The 24,415-nt window shown below is 40.1% G+C and overlaps 1 protein-coding gene across 1 annotated transcript; it reads right to left on the reverse strand.

Moving 5' to 3' along the window:
- Positions 1-1,782: 1,782 nt before the first annotated feature.
- Positions 1,783-23,259, reverse strand: CNDP1 (carnosine dipeptidase 1). Its single transcript, XM_074893256.1, has 15 exons — positions 23,216-23,259; positions 22,578-22,866; positions 20,142-20,217; positions 19,655-19,799; positions 15,230-15,348; positions 14,249-14,392; positions 12,478-12,640; positions 11,318-11,406; positions 7,550-7,750; positions 6,045-6,129; positions 5,319-5,479; positions 3,752-3,916; positions 3,415-3,556; positions 2,891-3,038; positions 1,783-2,026 (listed from the first exon to the last, which is right to left on the reverse strand). The coding sequence occupies exons 5-15, from the start codon at positions 15,305-15,307 to the stop codon at positions 1,921-1,923; spliced, it is 1,482 nt and encodes a 493-aa protein (XP_074749357.1). The 5' UTR covers positions 15,308-15,348; positions 19,655-19,799; positions 20,142-20,217; positions 22,578-22,866; positions 23,216-23,259; the 3' UTR covers positions 1,783-1,920.
- Between the last annotated feature and the right edge of the window lie 1,156 nt (positions 23,260-24,415).

Here is a 24,415-nt window from a genome sequence, read left to right on the forward strand (position 1 = left end):
GTTGAAGTCACTTTGTGAAGTGACTTTGTAAAGTCACTGCAAAACAGGAGATTGTAAATAATGTTTTATGTCAATTGTATGTCTTCAAATACTGCAGCAAAATTCAGTTATTTCCCTTTATGGAGCCATAGCTTTTAAGCACAGACCAATCTGCCCTGATTCCTGTGCAGGCACTGGAGTGCTCACCCCTGCAGCATTCCCTACCATGCTGGTTCCTAAACGGAGAAGGGAGCTGAGAGACTGCAGAGGCCCTGTTCTGCAAGTTGCGCAGAATCTTCTGATCTTGGAGGCTTGGTCCTTGTCTTGTGGAATCCTCTATCTTGACATGGGCACCAAAAGTTCCACTGCAGTTATGCAGTCTGCAGAGCCAACACAAGAGAGACTGAGCCAGGTCCTCCTTTTCCCCTTGAACCCTGCCAGCAGCCAGCATCCGTACTCAGCTCTTACAGCTGAACTGTGAGCCTCACAGCCCTAAGTCTGAAAATGGGTGTTTATTGAGAACCTGATTTGAAACCGAAGTATCCTAGATTATTACTGCTCCCAGATCTCTTAAAAAGCCAGCTACTCTTATGTCCAGCTCCTAGGAATTTCAGGGGAGCTACTAAATATCAGAAGCTTGTTTGTTTCTGTTTTTTGATTCAGCCAAGGCTTTTATCCTGATAACTTTCCGCATTAGCTGTTCATACAAGTTATCTGTGGTACAATATTCCCTTCTATAGACTCCACATCCACACCTTATGCCCTTAATCACCTTTATTCTTGCAGGTTTTTGCAGGGAGGTAACAGGAAAGGAAGGAAAGATACCAACTACTTTCTGTAATTTAACTAATGTAATTTGTTTTAACAGTAGGGATAACACTACTACATTTTTGCTTAAATCTAGTTCAGTTATTTTGGTTGTGTGTGAATTAACTACATGTTATAGTAAAAATCACATTTTGAAATTAAAAAAATATAGATGTGAATTGTATGATTTGTGCTAGGTGTTTTGCCTAAACAGCAAATAGCTCTCAACTAGTGTTTTCATTTCAAAATATATCATTTGCCTTTGATTTAATTATCAAACTGATGCTTTAAAAGTAATTAACAACAACTGGTTGCTAATTGGGTGGAAAAACACCCTTCTGATGACAGACTTTGGCCAGAACAGATGTTTACAAAAACTATTTTCTATTGCACAAAACGAAAGTCACATGAAGGAAACATATTATGTAGTGATTCTTAAAACTTTGCTCACATCCCAATAAGAGGAGATTTGGATTAAATGGGGGGGGGGGGGGGGGGGGGGGGGCAGAGTTGGGAAGGCAGAATCCAGACCTGGAAATGTTTATTTACTATTGCAGTTCTATTCACCTCAGTGATTATTCCCATAAATAGATGTTCATAGGGAAGTTGTCACATCAAATTCAGCAAGCTAATTGTATTGCATTTTCTGATTACACCCTTCTGTGAAGAACAGGGAAGAGATTAACTTGATAGTGGATCTTTGTTCAATTACGTAATGAAATTTTTTATATAGTTAGGAGGAAACTACAGTGTTGTGTATTGCTTATATTCAGAAACTGGAGTATGAGCTAGGCAGCATGAACATGGTGATACTACAAAACAAAAATAAAGTATTTTTAATAAAATAAATGTAAAAATTCCCTTTGCCCTGATTTTTAAAACTAAAATGTAACATATTCCACTCAGCAAGAATTAATAATCCCTAACCCTATTTTATAGCATTAGAGATAAGATCACTTGATTGACTGGATCACAAATGCATGCCATTTAGCAGTATACCAATCAATAGCATGACATTTATTTTTTCCACCAATTCAGACCCACTGAATATGTGATTTATATGTTTTTACAGATCAGGAAGTCAGAAAGCTTAAGACTAAAAAAGTGCTTTGCTGATTTTCTTGTGATGATCTATCAGTTGTTAGTCTCCGTGTTGGAAGTTTTGTGTAAGTGCCGATGTAGCTTTGATATCTCCAGGAAGAAGGCTGCAAACACTTTGGTTCCTTCAATGTAGTTGTGTCTGTGAAAAGGGAAAGAAAGAGAATGAAGCCCTGTCAAGTTGTTCTGTTCTTCAAATCAGTGGCATAGTCTGGTGAAGTTTTTAGAGTCTTCAGAGGAATTTGCAAGATTGGTCACCCAAAAAAAGGACCCAGTGCACAGAAATTCTGGACATCCTTCAACTGGCATTCCTCTGAAGGATTCACTGAAAAAACTTTTTCCGGTGTTACATCTCCTAATTACTATTGTCTGTAGCCATAAGGGCTGAGGCTGTACTGAGGGGAAGCAAAAAGTAATTTGGGAATTATTGCAGGATTCTCCAGTTCCTCAAGATCAACATGACTTGACTCAGAAGCTGCACAGATGTTCAGGCAACACACCGAATGGTGTCTTAGCGTGGTGCCTCAACAAATGAACACAAGTGGCAAGTTTAAGCTAATTTTAATATAATTACACTAGTTTTGGTCCCTGTAATATAAATACACCTTTATATCCATTTATACTGACAACCATCAAAATCCTTACTTAACCATTAGCCTGCATACATCTGACTGGCATACTTCAGAATGGATGCTGTGACAAAAGAGTGGTAGTCTACATCATCCTCTTTCAGACCAGAAGCAAATTTCATTGGCAGCAAAATGAAAATTGCCACTGTGATGTATTTAAAGACTGAGGAGACACTCCATGAAAAGTGTATAGCGTTACGTGATAGATTGGGAATTTTGCTTTCTGCTTGGCACAGCAACAAGTTTGCTGGAGACAGTAGTTTGGGACTGTCCAATGCACAGCAAATCTTCCTCTCTGGCCATGCTGATTTGTGGGTACCAGGGGACATCAGTTCTCCCCACTTCTCTTATAGCACAAATGGACAAATAAAAGAAACCTGCTTATTTTCTCATTCTGGGAGTGCTCCCCATCATCGGCAGCTCCAATTGGAAACATCATCACACTTTTCTGTGTTATAGTCTGAAACATTCTGGCAACAGGAACTGTTGAACCATCCCGAATAAAATCTGGATCTTCTCCAAAAACTGAAATACATGGAAAGAATGAATCCATTATAAGCAAGGTGCTTTCTTCTGCTACCATATATTTGAGCAGATAGCTGGCATTAAGAGCGTCTGAGTAGAAATTGGTTTGAGTGATTTCATGAACCTGCTGCACTCTACAAACCTCTGGCTTCGTAGCAGTACACAAAAAACCCTAAATGAGGTCTTTTGGCTACTCCTATTAAATATACCCCAGTTCAGCAAGGTGTGGAGGTGTGGCTGAGTTGTTCTGTCAAAATCAGTGAGATTCATAGGGGTGACTAGCACTGAATTGGGAAACCCTTTTGCTCTATGGATGAGCAAAATTCCCCTGTGCACTTGCAGACACATTAAGAACTGAAAAAAAGAAGGAACATACCTGTTTTTATTGCCCTTCTTGCTGCTTTAAATAGTGGATCATTAACATCAGCAAGCCAGGGCTTTGCACCCAAAGGCATAGACACTTTCAGTTTGTTTGGACTGTTCCTCTTGGAAAAGACACCCTCCAAGTGCTCTGCCACCTGTGGGGAAAACATGTTGCAGTCAAAAGTGTTCATCTTCTTGCAACTCAAGCTTACACCCACATTCCCACTTCTGCTCTCAGAAACAAATAAATGCTAGAAACATTCAGTTTACTGCTTCGGGTGTAAATTTGTGAGGTGCTAAGAGGGACTTCGTTTACACACTGGAGGCCAAAGAAAAGGTTTGCCTCTTACCTGTCGTTTCACAACTGAAAGGTCCATGTGGGGGACCTGACGGATTGAGAATTTGCCAATGACTTTTGCCGGAATGACTGTTTTAATTCCTGGTTCATGAAAAGCTCCTTCTATCCCATGAATAGAGAGAGAAGGGTAACGCCACAGGTGTAGAAGTATTTCTTCCTTCAAAAAAATAACATTGAAAATATAAGGGATGACACTGGAGCCATTCACAATTGATATAAATTGATGGGAAGAAACATGCTTATTCAATCCTAAAATTTGTATTTGGAGACCTCTGTATTTTAAAGATGTTTGATTTGTAATTTAAACTCATGCACATATCTTTTAATAATACTACTTTCAGTCAACATTTGTTTACCTTTAGAAATGTTTGGATAACAGCTTTTCATGCACAGCAAGAAAAGTGGAGCATTGCTTTAAAATATCTTGAAAGTCAATTTTTCTAATGCAAAGAAGAATCAGAACAACTTCTGATCTGACCATCCGTTGATCTCAGAACTTCTTGCAGGAGAAACCTGTGGCCAGTTTAGCCAGACTCCTCCCAGATGATACCAGGGAAGAAATTCTACTAATGAGCATTAAATAATACAATAGGTAAGATGATAATGTTCAGTAAGCAAGTTGATCTGTTTTTCTGGAGAAGATAAGAAGGGTAAAAAAAAAAAAAGTAAATGTTTAAACGTTTATTCTAAGAAAGAAAGAAGTATATAAATTATAAATTGGTCTTCGTGCAGAACCCCAGGGCGCTGCTCCTTCCCTTCTACTCCAATTTGATGAGACGAGTTTTATGTACACATAAAATTTGCACCACTTTATCCTCATATAAGTAAAGCATTAAAACTTATATAGTGTAGTTACTTTATACTTCTGTATTACTGATTATTACAGTCTAGCTTAGGCTAATTTGGAAGCTTTTTTGTGAAAATAAAAGCATCCATGTTAGAGCTTATACCAGTATAATTACGTTAGTGATAAAAAAATCTAATCATTCCTCTCCTTTCTCCCAGCTGCCACTCTTGTGCAGAGAGATCTTTCTGAGCCAGCCCTTACCTGCTGTTTTTATTTAGGATATAATTTTTAAATGCTGGCAAAGAGATGCTTATAGCTTTGGGTGCTTTTTTGGCATGCTCAGCAGACATCAAAATCTGAATTAAACAAATAAAAACCACACGAAACACATCTGCCTAAAGCTGCCTCCCATTTTTCAGAGCTGAATACAACTCCCACTATGTAACCTGTATGCAGGGGTTTTAATGCTTATTTTGTTTGGCTGTTTAGACATGGGGGGAGAGAAAGGGTAGTGCAAGGATGAGGGAGCAATACTGTTAGTTTTGCATTGGTCCTTTTCATTGATTATTCATATTTCAGATCACTTTCCCCACATGCAGTAGCTTACATTTTCAGCAGATTATTTTTATTTACCTTTTAATGTTCTATGCTCCTTTATTTTATTTTGAGTTTGCCATTGACTGAAAATATCTTTCAGTTTGGCTTTATCCATAAACGCTATGAATGGGTGATTTAAATTCTTTCTGCTGACCATTTAGACAGATTTTGTTACCTTGGTGCCATAGAGGAATTTTTTCACACCACTATTATTTTTATGTTCTTCTAGATCAAATTCAATTGATTCATATAATTTCCTCTCCTCTTCTGTCAGGGCAGTGACACTGTCGTAGATTCCAGGGATCTGAATACGACCTGTGGGATCCACAAGGCTGTCTACAAAACAAGACAGAGATATCAGTACAAGTGGGACCTATTTCTTCCACTTGACCATCACATCTTTTCTCTTCCACCTAACTCTTTACCAGATGAGTAAGCCTAACAACCAACAATTATTTGCATCTGTGAAGTCATGGCACCTAACTTGATGTATTTTCATATTTATTAAGAAAACCATTGAGCTGCTGTTTGTGTGTAGCATGTGGTGTGTCAGACCAGCTGCTGACATGAAAACATCATTCTACTGAGGTACAAATCAGCATTAAAAAGTCAGGTTTCTGTACGTATGTACGCATTCAAGTTGCCAGCAATCCTTAAACATTCTTGATTGATGCATGACTGACATCAACTTAACAGGAACATGTCTGAGGTGTGGCCTTACTGGGGATGTTCCTGTCCTCAGCTGCTGTCACCATAGCTGTGCTGAGATTTGGAAACCTGGAAATCTTGCTTCAATTAGACTTGCCTTACTCAGGTCAATTAAACATGGCACTGATCTTCATTAGGCTGATTGCTAGCCGTTGCTCCCCAGTTACTCCTGAGCAATGATGCGTGTTATTACCCAGCAGAGCTATCAGGTCCGTCATCGGCTCATGAATGATGCCTCCAAAAGTTCCAGAGTGAAGGTCCTTGTCACCACATTCAACCTGTACCAAAAATACTGGTTACATATAAATACTCCCTACCTTATTCTGCAAGTCTTTGTTTTCCGCAGTGACTGGTAGCTTCAGTTTTTTAAATGAGGCCACAAATTAATAGAAAACGATTATGTGTTTCTATTTATAAAATGGAAAACATCATGTCAGGAGCAATCTGCTTTGGTAAAGAGAACCACTAGAGAGAGAAATTCAGCTGTCTATAGCACTTACAGGCATTTGAGAGCAACGGTCCCTCTCCATTGCCTCTTTTGCTTCAGTAAGATTCAATACATCATAAGTGAAACACTTGCATATTACTGTTTCTAACACTGCAGAATAAATTCTTCAAGTTCTCTATCCTTTTTATTTAATGCAATATCTGCATAACAAAGGCAAGAAAGAACCTTACTTATTTTGCATTAAGAAAATATATGTCCACCCTTAATTCCAGATTGCCACAAATAAGAATTTAGAGGTCTCTTGAATCGTACGGCTTTAGAATAGAGAGGCGCATTTTGTTTATTAAATGGGTTCTTTTTCCAGACACATTTTCATATTCAGGTTTATCATAAACTATTTTCCTGCAACGAACTTGTTTATTCTTCTCAAAACCTCATTACAGCCAACTGTCTGGTAGCAAGCAGAGATCATTTTTGATGTTTTAATAGCATCATTTTTCTTAACCAAGACTTAGAAGAATTGAATCAAGGCTGCCGAGGCTCTTTTGGTTAAAAACAAATTTCATTCTTTTTCTGACATAAAGGTTAATGCAGATTTTTCTTTAGTTCTTGAGTTCTTTAATCTTCTCTCTGAATTCCTTTTATGCTTCATCAGGAAGTTTCCAGATGAGAAATTTCTGCTCTTCATTTCACAATAGCTCATGTTGGCTGCTAAATATACAGCAGTGCACTGTTATTTGCTTCTGCCAATGGTTACAAAACTTTTGTTTGGCTTTTAAACCCAGGGATCCAAGTAAATTAAGTCCCCTTAGGCAGATATATTTCACTAAGCAGTATCTGCTGCAAAAGGGCAGAGCAGCAGAAGAAATGGTTTTGGAGTGAGAAAGTTGGGGGGTTCAGGGATGGGTACAGGGATGATGTTGCAAGACAATGAAGTTGATGTGTGGAGGGGGTGATGAGAAAAGACTGGGAGAGTGGCAGGAGAATAATGGGATGGGAAAGGGATCAACAGGAGAGAGGTAAGTGGAGAAATGATGATTGAAGAGAAGTTAATGAAAGTAAATAAGGCTAGTTGAACTGAAATGAGGAGGGAAATCTGTACAAGCCAAAAAGGATGTGGAAGAAAGCTCTGTATTTGTAAACATTAAGCTTGCTCTCAGTCCTTCTCTGTATGCAGGTGTAAATGTGATTACAGGTACACCACTGCTCTCTGGTCAGGGGCCCAGTTCAAATGAACCTGTGTTCTTTACCTCCACAAAGAAGCAGGCATTTCCCCGACTCCCATATGTAAGGGCAGGCTTCTTGTTGCTGAGCCAAAGGTTGTCCGAAATCACAATATAATCAACATCAGAGAAAAAGCACTGGTTTTCCACTTCTAGTAACTTTTCTAGCCCCAAGGACCCTGCTTCTTCCATGCCTTCGATTACAAACTTGAAGTTCACTGGCATAGCCTAAATGAACATTAGAGAAGTCCAGGTAAGAAACAAGCATTTTCAAAAATAAAAAAATCTTTAAAATCAGAAGTAGGCTGGCTTGCAGTACACATTGGTTTAGGAAAAGAAAGATGTAGGATATATAGCTTGTTTCAGTAGAAAGGGCAGTAATAAACAGACACATATAGTTTCCCAGAAAAAATGGTTTTCCTCATGTTTTTATGTACTTTTCATTTTTGAAGGAGAATAAGTGATATCTTTTTTCCTTCTTTGTGTTTTCAGAAGATTTGCTGGACTGTCTCATTAAATGGGCTTTCTCTCAGTGCTGTTAAATATTCTAATTGCTTTGGAAATTCTAACTCTGTAATAACAGTTGCATTTTCACAGAAAATTTCCTGCCTCTTATATTTCCACTGTTAGTGCCCATGCGGGAACCACTGGCAGAGGTCCGCTGCTGTGGTTTTCCCAACATGTTATCTATCACCAGAGTTACTCATATGGTGGTAAAAATGCTGTTGGTGATTCTACTATAATTGTCCTTTTAGCACTCATGAATTCCTTTGCCTGCTAGTTCATAAGGATGCATTTCCAAGGGTAATTAAGAGAACTTTTATTATGAAATAGTGTGAGTTGGAAATGCTGACATGTCCCATAGGAGAAATAAATTTGAGCTTAGTTTCCTATTCGAATTCATTTTCTCATTACAGGTTTTAAGATGTTTTCTCTTTTGATTCAACGCTCAGATTAAATGCAGGAAGAAATGAGTAGAATTAAAACATTTGTGTTGTGGATGGACTCACCAATGGCTCATCGAATGACCACAAAAAATTTAGAAACAAACTGTTCATGAATATTGGTTGATGGTCTCTGCTGTTTTCTAGGGAAAGGTTTCAAATGACAAAAAAGCTTCTTTTTGCTTGCTTGTTAAAATGCCAAAATAGCTATTAGTGATTTGAAAAACGGAAAATGCAGAAAGAGAGCCCCATAACCATATCCACTTAAAACAGCTAATCTGTAGGCAGATAACGTGTGTGTTTGCTATCACTTAAGAGACACTGATGTCAATTCAGTTCTACTGGTGCAAGAAAAACATTGGTTTTCCAGAAGGTTGCAAAAGGACTTTAAAAGTCAAGACTTAATGCTCAGTTTGTGCCATAATGTCATAAGAGGCACAAAACTGTTTCTCAGGAATCTAACAAACTGTGTTGTGCAAATTCACCTTAAAGGGTGCTTGCTAACCAAGTTGTAAGCTTAGACTACATGTTGGTTTAGCTTTGCACTGGGGATACAACTAGCCCAATAATCAAATATGCAGACTGATTTGAAGATTTGATCATTGTAGTAATTTAGGCAAAAGTTTGACTCTTACAGCTGTATCAGTCTGAGTATATTTGTATTTCACTAATGCATCCATTCAAAGCATTTGCTTTGATAACTCTGATACATTGTTGAAAGAACAGCCCATTCTGTACGAGCATTTTTAGATATTTATTCTCTTCATACATGCACATAAATTGAAGGCAACTTATAGGTAGACAAAACCAAAGATCAGCGTATGTAACAGCAGAGGTGAGTCTTCATGACCAATCTGTGATGTATGTTATTTTACCATTTTAAAAGCTCTCAGGAGAATAGAGTATCAAAGCTGTTTAATGTATGTAATATATATTGAATGCTTCCCCCAGTGTGTTTTCCTCTGCAGGGCAATGACAACAATACTGTATTTACATTTCATACAGACTGTTCAAAATAGAAATACTCAAGGAGAGATTTCTACTGGAGTGGGATCAGTGCCCTGGGTATAGCATTAGAAATAAACTAATTCACAGAATCACAGAATCGTCTAAGTTGGAAAAGACCTTGAACATCATCCAGTCCAACCATCAACCCAATATTGACAGTTTCCAACTACACCATATCCCTCAGCGCTATGTCGACCCGACTGTCCTGGTTTAACCAGGATAGGGTTAAGTTTCCCCAGCAGTGGGGGGGAGCTCTAGCCGGGTTATTCAGATACCATGCTGAAGTCACATCCTGGCAGGTCACATTTTTCCTGGCGCGGGAGCGCGGTGCACTCGTGGTTTTGTACATCGTGCTTCAAACTGCTGTATTTGGTAGCTATTTTGCTCTGTTCATTGCTATCACTATTACTGTTATTGTTATTGTTGTTGTTGGTTGTGTTGCTATTGCATTGTTGTATTAAACCTTTCCTTATTTCAGTGTTGGGGCTTTGTATTTCACTCCCTTTGTGGGGGAGGGGCAGCGGCCGCGTGGTCTCAGACCCCGGCAGGGGCTAAACCACCACACCGACTCTTAAAAGCCTCCAGGGATGGGGACTCCACCACTGCCCTGGGCAGCCCATTCCAACGCCTAACAACCCATTCTGTAGAGAAATGCTTTCTAATATCCAGTCTAAAGCTTCACTGGTGCAATTTGAGGCCATTACCTCTCATTCTATCGCTTATTACTTGGTTAAAGAGGCTCATCCCCAGCTCTCTGCAACCTCCTTTCAGGTAGTTGTAGAGGGCAATGAGGTCTCCCCTCAGCCTCCTCTTCTCCAGACTAAACAACCCCAGTTCCCTCAGCCGCTCCTCGTACGACATGTGCTCCAGACCCTTCACCAGCTTCGTTGCCCTTCTTTGGACACGCTCAAGTAATTCAATGTCCTTTTTGTAGTGAGGGGCCCAAAACTGAACACAGGAATCGAGGTGCGGCCTCACCAGTGCCGAGTACAGGGGCAAGATCACTTCCCTGTCCCTGCTGGCCACGCTATTTCTGATACAAGCCAGGGTGCCATTGGCCTTCTTGGCCACCTGGGCACACTGCTGGCTCATGTTCAGCCGGCTGTCAATCAACACCCCCAGGTCCCTCTCTGGCTGGCAGCTCTCCAGCCACTCCTCCCCAAGCCTGTAGCGCTGCTGGGGGTTGTTGTGGCCCAAGTGCAGCACCCGGCATTTGGCCTTATTGAAACTCCTCTAGTTGGCCTTAGCCCATCGCTCCAGCCTGTCCAGATCTCTCTGCAGAGCCTCCCTACCCTCGAGCAGATCAACACTCCCACCCAACTTGGTGTCATCTGCAAACTTACTGAGGCTGCACTCGATCCCCTCATCTAGATCATCAATGAAGATGTTAAACAGGAGTGGCCCCAAAACCGAGCCCTGGGGGACACCACTCGTGACCGGCCGCCAACTGGATTTAACTCCGTTCACCACAACTCTTTGGGCCTGGCCATCCAGCCAGTTTTTTACCCAGCAAAGCGTGTGCCCATCCAAGCCTTGAGCAGCCAGTTTCACCAGGAGAATGCTGTGGGAAATGGTGTCAAAGGCCTTACTGAAGTCAAGGTAGACAATGTCCACAGCCTTTCCCTCATCCAATAAGCAGGTTGGCTGTAGTAGAATGAGATCAGGTTTGTCAAGCAGGACCTGCCTTTCATAAACCCATGCTGATTTTTCATGCTGAATTTCAAAATAAGTGTAGTCTTTTGGGACAGAGACATATCATCTAACTCACAGGAATGAAAATGCCCCCCTCCAGATGTGATATAATAATAACAACAACAACAGCAAAGTCCTCATTGATACCTACTAATTTCAAGGCTCTAAATGTTTCCACTGCATTTATCCAAGCTAGGACAGGTCCTTTATTATCTGTTGCTCCACGCCCATAGAGATTTCCTTAAAAAGAAGAGAGAAAAGTTTTTAAGCAATCTTTGAAACTTCTCTCATCACTTCAATGTAATCAGCAAATGCTTGTTGCCACAGAAGCTGTAGTGCTGTGTCAAGTGTAGTGTCAAAAGTGTCAGGATTTCATTGACTTGTTTTAAATAAGGTGACGGGGGTTTCCCAATGGACTGGTACACTTTTTTTTTTTTTTTAAATTTCCTTTTATATACATCATATTGTGGTTTCTGTTACATGCCAATTTCTGAGCTTCACTTTTTCTTGTGAGCTGTTTGTTCAGACCAGAAATGGCTGAAGAATTTGCACTAATATGCAGCTTCTGTACACCTCAGCTGGCCCAGGTAACAAGCAGCAAAAACCCCACAGATAAATACCACAGTAGAAGTATTAAGCTACAAGTCTAGGTACATAACTTCTGTCTTTTTAAATGTTTGACTGTACAGTTATATACAGATTCATGTACAGTGATAAAGTTCTGTGACAGTCCCTACTGGAGGCAGAAGAGTTACCCCAGTAAGGCTGTTTGGATCTGGTCCCAGGCAATGGGAAAGGGTGAGTTAACGGTTATAGCACAGGCCTGGGAATCAGGATTTCTGGGTTCTTGGGGTCTTACTCATCTGTTGACCCTTTACCCATCATTTTTGTTCCTTCAGTGAATGGAGCTTTTCATGCTCAGCTGGCTGTAGTGGAAGGATGATTACATTAAAGGGGGCCTCACATTCTTCCACTGTGAATGCTCCTTAGCTCCAGCATGGCAGGTGGAGGTACTAAAGGATCATGATGCAAGAATGGGAAGTGCAACCCAGGAGAAATGGATTCTCTATTGAATACTCTATAAAGCAGCGTTAACCTCGTATGGCTCTTCCACACCAAATATCAGATAATCACTGATGGGTCTCACTAGTCACAGCATGGTCATCAAGATTCAAAGCTGCTGGATTTGTCCCAAAGATTTTCATAGAAGAAGTCCTCATGCTTTGGTTAAATATACAGGGAGCCTCCTTCCACTCAGAATCTCAGTCGTGTATTCAAATAATGATACAAAACTTATGACCAGGTACACACCATTGATTTCAGTCAGTGTGTAAGGGTCAGTTTTCCAACCATCTTCCTTTTTGGCAGGCTGTACATCCACGTGACCATAGAAACATACAGTGGGGTTTTGTGGATCCTTCCCCAGTTCCCCAAGAATCACGGGAGGCAGTGGGAGGTCCTGGCCATCAGGCAACTGTGGAGAAATGTTAAGAAAAGCAACTAAGGAAAAAAAAACTTTGAAAACTTACAAATGTTATAAAAAAATCCTGGAATTCTCAGTATTGAAAATACTTCATACTCAGTTGACCCTGATTTGTTCAGGTGTGCAAATCTGCCTTTGGATCCAGCTCTAACCTACCCAGAAAAATTAAGATTTTTCTCCCTACCTGCTTAAGTTCTGCAGGGACTTTATGGAGCTCTTCTAACATTTTACTGTCATAAATGCCCTCATTACTAAACTCTTACTTCCCAGCACTGGAGAAGACAAAGCTGACCATGTGCTGTAGTCACAAAAGCATATGTTGTGACACTGAAATAGTCAAAAGCCACACAAACTAATTTGGGATTTGATTTCACCATAGACAGAGGGCAGGAGGCCTGTAACCTCAAATACAGAAACAAAATCAAGTTTTGCTGGCAGGAGGAAGCAGCAGCTATTTCAGGCTGTTTTGAAAACAAGTTAAGGCTCTAAAGTAATGCTGTAATTTACCACCATGCAGAACAGATCTCCACATTGGCCAAGCGAGGCTAGGTGTCTCACAGGAGAGAGAAATAAGAAATGAAAGAATGGTGTACTGCCTTGTATTCACCAGTAATATCAGTTTGCATTGGCCTATTGCAATCCAAAAGCATTGCTGCTTCTTGCCAAGCAAAGGAAAACTCATTTTATGAAACAGTATTTTGGTCCCAGGCAGACGAAAGTATCTCTGGTCTCTGTTCCAACAACAGGTACAAATCCATTCCCCACTGTTATCGACACAGACTAGTGCTATACATTTTAGCAATCATAACTGCATGCCAAGTGCATGCTAAGGTTTTAATTTTAAATGGATCCATTACAACTATTAAATAACATAACCTGAAATATTAAAGTATTGCTGTACTGCAAAGTCCTTGTGCTAAGACTCACAATCCTCCCCAGAAGCCTCAGAGGAAGGAAAAGAGAATCACTATTATTGAACTTTTGAATTCCTGTTAGAATAGAAATCTAACAGCCCAGGGCAGGAAAGAGCCTCCAGCTAGAGTAAGGTAAGTAATTAGAGACAAAGATTTCTCAGAGATTAACTCTTGCTTGTTGCTTTCTAACAGTCATTAAGAAAATATCTTGGAGCGTTTGTCAGAAGCTCCCAAAACCAAAGATGATGCTCAAGATAGCTAGCCCTTTCTGTCTGGCAACATCTTCCTTGTAAAACTACTTCCTTCATATAGAGACTTTGGTGATGAATGATGCATTAACTATCATGATTCATTATTCAGAAGAATGTAAAAACAAGCCCTGGTAAAAAAACTCAGGCCTTTTACTTTTGCAGACTGCTTCACTCCAGTTAAAAGTGTCAAAATGTCCCTGCTATGCAGAGAACATCTGTTTTCATTGCATTGTCTGTGTGGTCTCCTAGATCTGTTCTCAGACAGTCTGAGGAGGGACTGATTTCAGCAGGTATCATGTAACTGCGGGACTATAGATAAATTGTTATCTAGCTACCAAAAACATCGGTATAACATACATATACATAGCACTGGATGGAATAGGTAGACCACATGTGCAAATATGATGTTTTAAATGCAAGAATCAGAGAAGCACCTGATGTGAACCCAGGTTTACAGAATTAACAGTGGCTCCCAGTGCTGCCAGTCTGTCTGCTGTCAATGTCATCATTTGTATTACTTCTTTCCTGAGATCTGGTTGAACAGAATCGCTTTCCACAGCCACCCATTCCTTAAGATCCTGCGCAGGAAGGAAAGGAGTGTAGTTAAATCACCCAGGATGCTGCAGTGTTTGCCTTTCAACATAAGAAGCGTCACATTGGAAAATGCTTTCATTTTTATCTCATCACAGCAATGTCATGGATGCTATAAGGCTTCATAATTGAGAGGAATTGCTTCGATGGGTCCCCAGGGTCGAAAGTCTTAATTTTCTACACAGGGAGGGTGCCCACACAGGCACTGGCAACCATGGACCTAAAACCTGGTCGGTGGAAGAGGAAAACCTGGTGGAAGAGGAGGTAGACTAGATGCTGACCAGTTTGCATTGCAGAAATTGCATTATGGACAAATCACTGCAGTGATCCTCACGAGGATTCAGAAGTGCTCATAGCTTTAAAACATAAGTGGTACTGACTGGACTAATTATGTTTTTGCGTTTTCACAGGGAACTGACAAAAATGAAAGCACAAACCAGCATGGGACCAAGACTCCTCTCCTTGTCAAGAGCAAACCTACAAAAATCAGTTCTGACGTAAAGCAAGGGAGAGAGCATCCTATCTGGCTTTCTTCTCCCAGGCAGGTGCATTTTGGCTCAGTGGAGCCTCCGTCTGCACATGCTCAAAGGATGCCCACAACCATCTGGTTTGTGTAAGTCCATGCAAATCCCTCTTCCACCCAAAGGGTCCCCAGCACAGACCGTCCCCTTGCAGCCTTGCTTTGTGAAGCACATGTGACACACCTGATGCCAGACCTGGAACCCTGCTTGTTACCTTAGTGGCAAACACTCATCTGGCCCGTAGAGCACAGGCCTCCAGCGACCAGTTCTGCACTCATCATTTCACTTCAATATAGTTCCTACCTCGATGAAATCGCTTTGATGTACATCAATGTACTGGAAGATCTCTGTCTCCAACACTGAAGAGGTTGATGAGGACATTACTGCCTTAGAAAGTAGCACAGGGCTGAAATGGATGCTATCTGAAAGTTAAGGACAAAATTCAACATGTTAGAGACATGCAATATGCACTTCTTTTCAGTGCTAGAAAGCATAGACAGTTACAAAATTCTGAGCCTATTTAAATCTCATTTAAGTTCTTCAAGCCAGGAGAAAATATATCTGAACTATTTTATCACATAAAACCTTCAATCAACTCATAGTCGAGTTTCTGAAAGAAAAGAAGTGAAAAAATGACCAAAGAGTGAGCAGTTTTACAATTTCTGCTTTGTAAGTAAATTAAGGGAAGTGTTTTCTAAAGAAATATTTGTTGCATCAATTTTCAATGCACAAACCTCAAATTGTATGTTCTGGGAAGACAACCCCAGGGGAAGATTCGCAAACACACACCAATGACCCAGGGGACTCATCTTTCTTTTTCTTCATTTCCAGAAGGAGGAAGAAAAATGGATTCACTGACACGTGTTGCATATGTTACGTGAATAAGGGAGAACAATCCTGACACCAGGGAGCATTAAACAAATAGCTTTTGTGGTTGAATAAGAACAGTGTCAATACTGAAGCACTTGGTAAGTGCAGAAGTCATTTAGTACTTGCAAACCTCTCCGCCATCTTGTTTTTGACAAGATAAGTGAAGATTAAAAGACCGTAATATTTTAAATTGTGTTTTGCTTCCTTTCTTCAGTTTTCCTTTCCTGTTTCCTTGAAGTTCTTGCTGTAGTTTCTTAAATTGGTGTTAGCAGAGTAACACTTGGATGGCTAAATACTTGGCTGGGCTAAATTCAGAATAGCTGCTGTATCAGGCTGTGCGACGGGATGGACTCCAAGGTCAAAACCCAACACTTTGATTCTAAAAATATTCTATGCTGGTAACAAAATGTGCAGTGAAAGTCCGTCCATAATTCCTTAACTTTGATGCATTGCTAAGATGGTAAGCTATGGTAATATTAATAATTTCAATTATGTTTCTCTGACAGAGAAGAAAGATTGAAAACCCAAGCATGATGAACAAGAGGAGGGAAACATTGTTCATTTTGGCTGGAGATCCTGGCTGTATGAAGGATGTACCTCATTTTCCAATCTTCCCTTAGAAACAAGGTTGCGTCCACATTGCCTGTGACACAGGTCACTCTCTGAAGTAAAGCTTTGAGAAGGCCTGTGATACTAGGTGTAATTCCCTGTGTCCAATTCCTGACATCTGTTGACGCTGGAAACACTGGTATTGGAAGAGGCCAAATGCCAATTTTGCAGGACAGTGAAGTTGAAAAGCACTTCTATGAAGATGACTTGTTAACTGAGACAAGAAAATCCAAATTTGGGTGGGATTTTTAGGATGGAGAGTTTAAATGTAGGCATATTACTTAAGTAGTGCTTGCTGGGAAAAAAACCCTTAAGTGATGATCAAAGTACCATTTTCTTCTCTCACTGTTTTTACCATAAAAAGGTAAAGCTTACCTCCAAAAAGGTGGATCTATTCAACCATACCCTTCAAATATTCACATCCTGAGTCAAAGCAGCAGCAATTTAGCCTAAATCAAAAGGGATTATTACAGGAATTTTTGAAGCAAACATGAAAAAAAAATTCAAGACATTTCAAAAGAGACAAAGCGGCTTCTGGGATTTAGCAACAAAGATGTGGTGGAGAAAGAGGTGTTGGAGTTTGGTAGCTTAGGTTATAGTCATCTTTGGATAGAGCTTCAGCAGGTAAGGCCTAACAACAGGAGGTTTGTAACAAACACCCCGAAGTTAAAATTCCCAGGCTGGTTATTTCTTCCAGCCTTGGACTGTGCAAGTGGTTGCAAACATTTGGCAACCAAAGTCCATTTTACAGAGGGCAATAGCACATAGGGAGGTGATCACAGACACGGTCAGGAGGACTTCCTAGGCTGCACAGGGCAGACAAGACCAGGAGTCCCAGGCTGGGGTGGTGGTAACTGTTCCCTGATGAACAGTTTCCTGACAGAGACGAGATGCTGGCACTTGCTGGGGCAGTGCCCAGGTAGGTACAGGGTGGCATTTGAGCTGAGACACTTCAGGTCATGTCTGAAAGGGGCTCAAGGTACAGGAAGATGATCAGTATTAGGTAAAAGCTCAACATGGAGGCCATTTATGTTGTTTGCTTCTCTTTTTGTTGCTGTGTGGTTTTGGGCAACCAGGCAACGGCTCAGCTTGTGTGATGTTGCTTGGTCTTGCTTTAGCCAGCAGTGGATCCCAGGAAAGCAAAGTTTACCTTCATGCTGGTCCTTATTACAGACATAGCATCTTCCATCTCTGAGCTGGGTCTCTCAGAGGGGAGATGGTTCCTGCACAGGCTGAGGAGAGGACAGGACCCCCAATGGATACATTTGTGAGGGGCTCCAAAAGAGTGTAAGGCATTGCACCTCCAGAAGAGAGTGATAGGAACAGGCATTGTACAGTGTGGTCATTCATTCAAAAATGGGGTAAATCCTAGTCTTACCATCGGCATTGCCAAGAGACAGGTCAAGAGATACCAGGATGTGAGGATTTTAATCAGATAGATGTTCATCTAGAGAGACTTGAGGTCTGTTACCTTCATTTACCACAAAGCCTGCTAGATGTCTCAGTTTCACATGTACTTTACTCATTCTTTCTACCTTGCCATTTCCAAACCTCAATTTGGAAAATATTTGCAACAGAGGCCACTGAATGTGCCCTCATTTAACCTTACCACAGATATCCAGACAGGCTTCTCCAGGTTCAGTTACTTACAAAAAATACCTTTTGGATATGCCACACTTGAACAAGGAGTATCATAACACAGGTCAGAACACGGCTGCTAGAGTAACCAAGCTCATGCAATGGATAGGTATCAGTGCCTCCATCATATATGATTTTCCCTCTTTCTGTTCAAATATTAAGTTTTGCTGAATTCTGTGCATTTTCACTCTAAAAAGAATAAGTGTATATATAGTTGGCACCTTATGGTGACTTGAAGAAACACATGTATTTCTTTTATTATTACATAAAGGTCAGAATCACAAAAGGGCTGCTTATACAGGGGTTGCGGGCTGTGGTGATGGTATCTTCCTCTTTTTATCTGCCTTACATGCAAATGACCTGGAAAGATGCAGACAAGAGACATGTCTTCAAGTCATGTTTCATTAGCTTTTAACTGTTTAAGAAAATGAAACGAATAAACTAAAATGCTGTGAAGGAAAAGAAAAACATTCAAACAAGAAAAAACATCCTAGGAATATTTGAAATAATTCGGTGATGTTTTCTAAACACAGACAGACTTCAGGAAAAACTTATAGAGTATCACAAAAATAGTTGTTTTCATAAACAAAAATAAGCATGAACAGTGGCAAAGTTGGCAAAACGAATGTAAGGAGATATGCAGTCCTGCAGATTAGCAGAGTGCACCAAATACTAATTCAAACAAGAAATTAGGTAGCAGCTATGTTGTGTTGTACTTGAGAGAGGGAGGGGAGTAGCAGATGGAAATTCATGTTAATGCATTACTAATACACAGACAATGCTGCTTAAAAGCATTTGGATCGCCGCTGGGAAAGCTTATGTAGAAAAGGGAGTTGGTTTAATAAAGCAGTAGAAAGATTTCAGGCAAGGCTAAAATAACTATGTTACAACGAGGGGAAAAAATTATTTGAAGGGATGATAAAGCCGGGGGGGGGGGGGGGGGGGAAGTATCAAAGACTTCAGTGTTCAATTTCAAGTGATTTTATTTGATGTAATTTTAAAGAGCAGTTGCTGCTTTATAGAAAAACATAGAATGACTATTTTTAGAAATAATGTATGACAGTCATGCAGTTTCTCTTCCTTCATTCCTTAGTAGTAAGAACATTTTGTGTCTCACTTCCTCCTATCTTATTAAGTACTGTTAAAAGAAAACCTAGCATTCTTAGGCATTGATTTAACAAGAAATACAAGTTGATTCTTTAACTCAGATGTCTCTTTGATAAAATATCAACTAAACTTACAAACATTTGAGAAGCAGCTCCTGAACGTGCTTTTCTGCCCTCCTCACTGTTCCCAAATCATATGCTTCAAGTGCTTTCCTCCCTGCGATGGAGCATTTGGGGGGGGGCAGGGGGGGGGGAGGGGAGTGCCAATGAAAATTGAACATTGTGCAACCAACTCAGAGAAAAACAAGGAAGTTGCCTAGCTTGAAAGTAATATAAAGAACATTTGATATGAAAGGACATAAAGACATGTATGGCAGCAGGAGCTAATTTCCCAAACCAATGGTGGGCTCTATTGAAAGGAACATTCCCTCTAAGCAATCACCATCAAGGAAGATAACAGGGTTATTATTTAACTACCTTTAGCATTCACTGATAAGTGGCCTACCTTTGGTGGAAGTAGGCAATCAAGCCTCAGTCGCCTTGGAGGAGGGGAAGGACGATGACTCTTCACGTGGCAGTTCTTGAGCACAGGCCTGATCACGTGCAGCCACTGTTGTCGGAATGACCAGGAGCTGCAGAGATCTAGACACCTGCAGGGGGTGAACACCTGCTCACAGAGCCTGACTGCATTTGAAGATGATTAAACAAATGGCATCAAATCCAATAAACTGTAACAGCAATGAAAATGTTTGGTGGAAAGCGTAGGTAATATCTGGCACTTGCTGGCAGGTGACACTGAAATGCCCAGTGCTGTTTCCAGCAGTCAGATCTTAAAAAGTGTTGCAATATAAGCTGCCTTAAGGGTGTTTTAGAGAATGGCAATGACTAGCCTTGCCCTTGCTCAAGCTGACCCCTTAGAGGAAAAAGTAAGACCCTGTTTATCAGTTCTGCTTTGCTGTAATACAGATGATACTAAAAAAGAAAGTCCTTACCTCTTTGTGTTCTTGTTTTGCAGCTGCCTTTATGACTGGTGATGAGAGTTTGAACTGGAAAGATCTCTTCTTCCACCTGCATAACAGGGACATTTTATATCAGTTCACTGATATGTTCTGCAGTTAAGAATTGTTACTTTTAAGTTAAAGATTAACTTTTGGTTTAGATGCTTAAGTCTGCTTCTCTATCATATCCAAGCAGGATATCCAAATCACTACCGCTTCAAGCCATGAGAAATTTTCCCATCTCCTTTTCTTCTTTTGTCCCTGGAAGTCCCAGATCCTAGCAGGAATCCCAGCATCAGAAAGCACTTCAGTGTTGCTGATAAGTGTTGCTGCTTTACAATAGTATTTTGGAGGACTTAGAGAGAAGAGGTGGCTTTTGTTTATTGCTTTGATTGAAAACTGGAAAAGAAAAGAATACATTTCTGTTAAGGAGAAGAGTTTCTCCCAGGAAGTACTATTTCACTCTGTGCCCACTGAGGAAAAGTAATTCACTATTTACCCAAGAAAATTGTCTGAGCTTGACTGTTCATTGGTTTGCAATCAGATAAACACTGGTATAAAATGATCCTTCTTGGAAAGACAGCTGCACTGTCTTTTGCTCTTTTCGTAGCAAAAAGGTTAATAGGAAAGAACTATGGGAGGTACAGCTAAGTACCAAACTATGTAAGGCTGAGCTACTAATCTAGTTCATAATGACCTTAAAACACAATGAATACCGAAAGGAAAATTAGAGTACAGATGAAGAATATTTACTATATTCTGACTTGCTGGGATGGCATTTGATATCCACATCTAAGTGCATTGTACTCGCTTAGATGTGGATAGCTTCACCATCTTCTCACTGCCAGTTCTTCCATACCAGAGGGCCTCTGAACTTGTAGCAAATTTTAAGGTGCTTGTGTTTGTATACAAGTTTCTATCCTTACAGTCCTCTGTCCATTTTGAAAGAACAGCTATTCACATGTTCAGATTCAGTAACAAGCATCAGTCTTCAAAGGGAGGTCAAGGTCCTGTCTCAGAGCCTTACAAAGATGTTTTCTTCTTTTAAGTATTTGTTCTTCATTTGATTAATATATAAAAACTCATTTGCAAATGAAATGCAAAAGTTGGGGGAAAATTAAATGTTTATTTGCATTTATTTAAAATAATTTATTTTTACATGAATTCTGCCTTCCTTTATCCTAACATTAAATGTTTCACACTGGAGTTACTCCTGAATTACAATAGTATGAGTGAGTTTAGAAATAGGTCTACTAAATTTAGTCATTCAACTATTTGCTTATTTATCACTTTATACTACTGAGGAACTATACTATTGTGGAAAAAATGATTACTTTGTAACTTATTATTTCATTGCTTCTTATTTCATAACCTATAACTTGGAACAAGGTTGAGAGTCCACAGTGTAAGAGATTTATTTTTTTATGGTCATTATTCCATTTATGGAGTAGCATAAACATTACCAACATTGTTTAGAAGCGTTTTTAAATGCAGGCAGCTTTATCTCCTTAATAAAAACACTCTTTGATGGTAGCTTATTAACTACAAGAAATTAAGGATCCAAGTTGAATAGTTTGGCCGAGTGATGGCATGGACAACTCCTCTTTGGAATACAGTAAGTGTTTAAGCAGGAGGAGATAGATTAATTACTGAAAAATAAGAGCAGAACTAAAACAATAGGATAAAGAAAAAAAGCACCAATGTCTTTATTTTCTCTTGTGTTTCTATTACTACATCAGCCTCAGTTCGTTACAAAGTGATGGTACAAACAAGAGTAACTTCTCTTCATTGGCACTTCAGCAGAATTAGCATGTCTAAATTGTTACCTTAATTAAAAAGTTATCTTAAGTAATTACAATACTGAATGAGAAAATATGTAAGAAATATGCTGTTAGGAGCAGTATTTCATTGACAGAGAAATGATATGATGGTTTTCAACGCTACCCATCACTCTATAAGCAACTACCTCTAGTTCAAGACAGCTATTTTTCATACCTTGAAGGTGTATCGCAGGGAAATGGGAACAATACTGTAATGTCATAATCAGTGGTACCTGGTTATTATTGCAGTTTACTGTCATTTCTCAATATACTGCCTTCGTATAACTTATCATGGTCTCCTAGAAGTGTAAGTGTGGAATGGAGGCCCCTTCACACAGTTCCCAAAATATCTCTCCCCTGCAAGGATTTCTACTTCTGTTCCCGGTGCAGTAGCAGCAAGCCCTTCTGCCTCCTCACTCCTTCCCACTTCATGCTGCAGTTTGAAGAGTATTTCCCAGCCATTATCTTTCAAGATAATCACAAGTGATGCCAAAACCTGGGACCACAAGTTAAGCAATAGCAAATGCTGCGAGAGCTTGTCAGACAGTGGAGCGAGATTGCACTGGTGGAGAGGTAAAGACCCTCAAGACCCTGAATTAGTAGTTGTTACCTGAATGTTGATAATCACTCCTGGGTACATCAGTGGAAGGAGATTAATTTAGAAAAGGACCTTTCAGCCAGGCAAGAGATGGCATAGCGCTTCTCAAGAGTTTGTGGCTACAGACTGGCCTCTGTATGGAGCAAGGATGCTCAGCACCTTCCAGGAGCAGGGCCACAGAGATTCGAGTACATGATCTGTAAAGGAAGAGCAGTAGCACAAAGCCTTCTCACCTCCTAGTGGCTAATTCATCAGGCTTTCTGTATGCAGATCTCAAAGCAGGCAGACTAAGTGACACACACTGGAGAGGAACAAACAAGTTCTTGTCCAGCGCCTTTTCCAGTACACTGCAATGAATGCTGAGATAGGAGACTGTCCTATTTTTCCAAGAGCAAGATTGTAAATTCATTTTGCTTAATGATTAAGCAAAAGTATTTTCAGATATTAATCACACTGAAGCAATGGCAAGAGGTTATTCCCATCTTGATATCCTTCAGACAGCTTTGTGCAGCCAAATAACAGCATTCCCTTAAGGGTCATTAATGCCCTCCCTGCAGGTGAGGTTTTTATCCAACTGGTAACTCACAGTCATTCCCAAACAGACATCGGAGACTGGCTTTATGAGTTCACCGTGTGAAATTGATACTAACCATGCAGTACTTTGTTTATGCAGCTCTTCACGCTACCTCCTCCCAACTTTCTGTGAGGTCCAGGAATCAGTAGCAGCAGGGCAGGAGTCACTGAAGTGGTGGTGTGCACAGTGTCCCTCAAGGCACGCGTCTGCAGTACCACAAAGTTAACTCAGTTTGACACTTCACTGACTTCTGCATCTTGGCTGAGTGTCCCAGGAGCAGCAGCCTCTGAAGAAAGGCTTATGAGTATTTTTCCATTGCAGCCCTCCTGTTGTTGAAGTGTATTTGGAAGAAGGCCAAAACAAGCAGAGAGGTTCTTCTCTTGACAAATATAAGTTGCTCTAAAATAGCTTAAAAATAAAGGAACCAACTGTTTATACACATATGAATATATATACATATGTATAAACTATATTTACACACACATACAATAATGTTGCATCTTGTAGCAACAGATGTTACTATTGCAAGGTCTTTGTGATTGTGACCTCCTTAAGGAGGAGTGTGAGGTATTTCATTGCACGTCTCTTCTATCAAAGTGCCATTGACTATATCAAGGATAAAGCACGTACTTTGAGAGCCCAGAGCGGATGCTTGTTAAACTGAGGCTCTGCACCGTTCACATGCTATGCAACTCATGCCATCAACAGGCTGTTTTGTGAAAGATGTGATAGCATCTCAACAAAAACAGAGGCAGATAATCACAAGACTGGCACCTTTGGTTAGAAAACTAATTCTTATCTGGACATCTTATTTAAATGCCTGCACATAGGTGCTGAGCCTACTAACAGCTGAAGTGGATCTGTGACTACTGGATCAGGCTCTTCAGCTGAGATGCTATAAACTTAATTACAACTTCTGTGGAAAATAGTTCCCTACTCATTCCACAAGGGTTTAGGCTTAAAATTCTTCCCTACAGACACGTATTCTTGCTCTCTTTGTTACAGTCTTTTCAAGTAGAGAAGTTTTCATATGTTCAAAGGCCTTTCAACAAAAGTGTAGCATGTGCCTTGACATGGCTTAAAAAGCAATGATGGCTTCGTATTTTTTGTACTATCAGAATTCAAACATTTAGAGCCAATATTTTTACATCTGTTAACTTCTAAGCAAATGACAGCTCTGAAAAATCACTCTTTTGGATATAAGCCACTAATCCCACACTCCAAGTGCCTAAATCCTTATACAAGTATGAAATTTTGTTTGAAATATTTGAGATAA

The sequence above is a fragment of the Strix uralensis genome, chromosome 1, assembly GCF_047716275.1.
Source record: "Strix uralensis isolate ZFMK-TIS-50842 chromosome 1, bStrUra1, whole genome shotgun sequence".
Taxonomy (NCBI): Eukaryota; Metazoa; Chordata; class Aves; order Strigiformes; family Strigidae; genus Strix; species Strix uralensis.

Excerpts from the sequence above, each read along its gene's own strand:
- CNDP1 (XM_074893256.1), bottom strand. The coding sequence starts at position 15,307 with ATGTCCTCATCAACCTCTTCAGTGTTGGAGACAGAGATCTTCCAGTAC. Across the intron at positions 12,641-14,248 it reads TAAACCTGGGTTCACATCAG|TTGCCTGATGGCCAGGACCT; the intron begins GTGCTTCTCTGA and ends ATTTCTCCACAG. Across the intron at positions 11,407-12,477 it reads CACACTGACTGAAATCAATG|GAAATCTCTATGGGCGTGGA; the intron begins GTGTGTACCTGG and ends CTTCTTTTTAAG.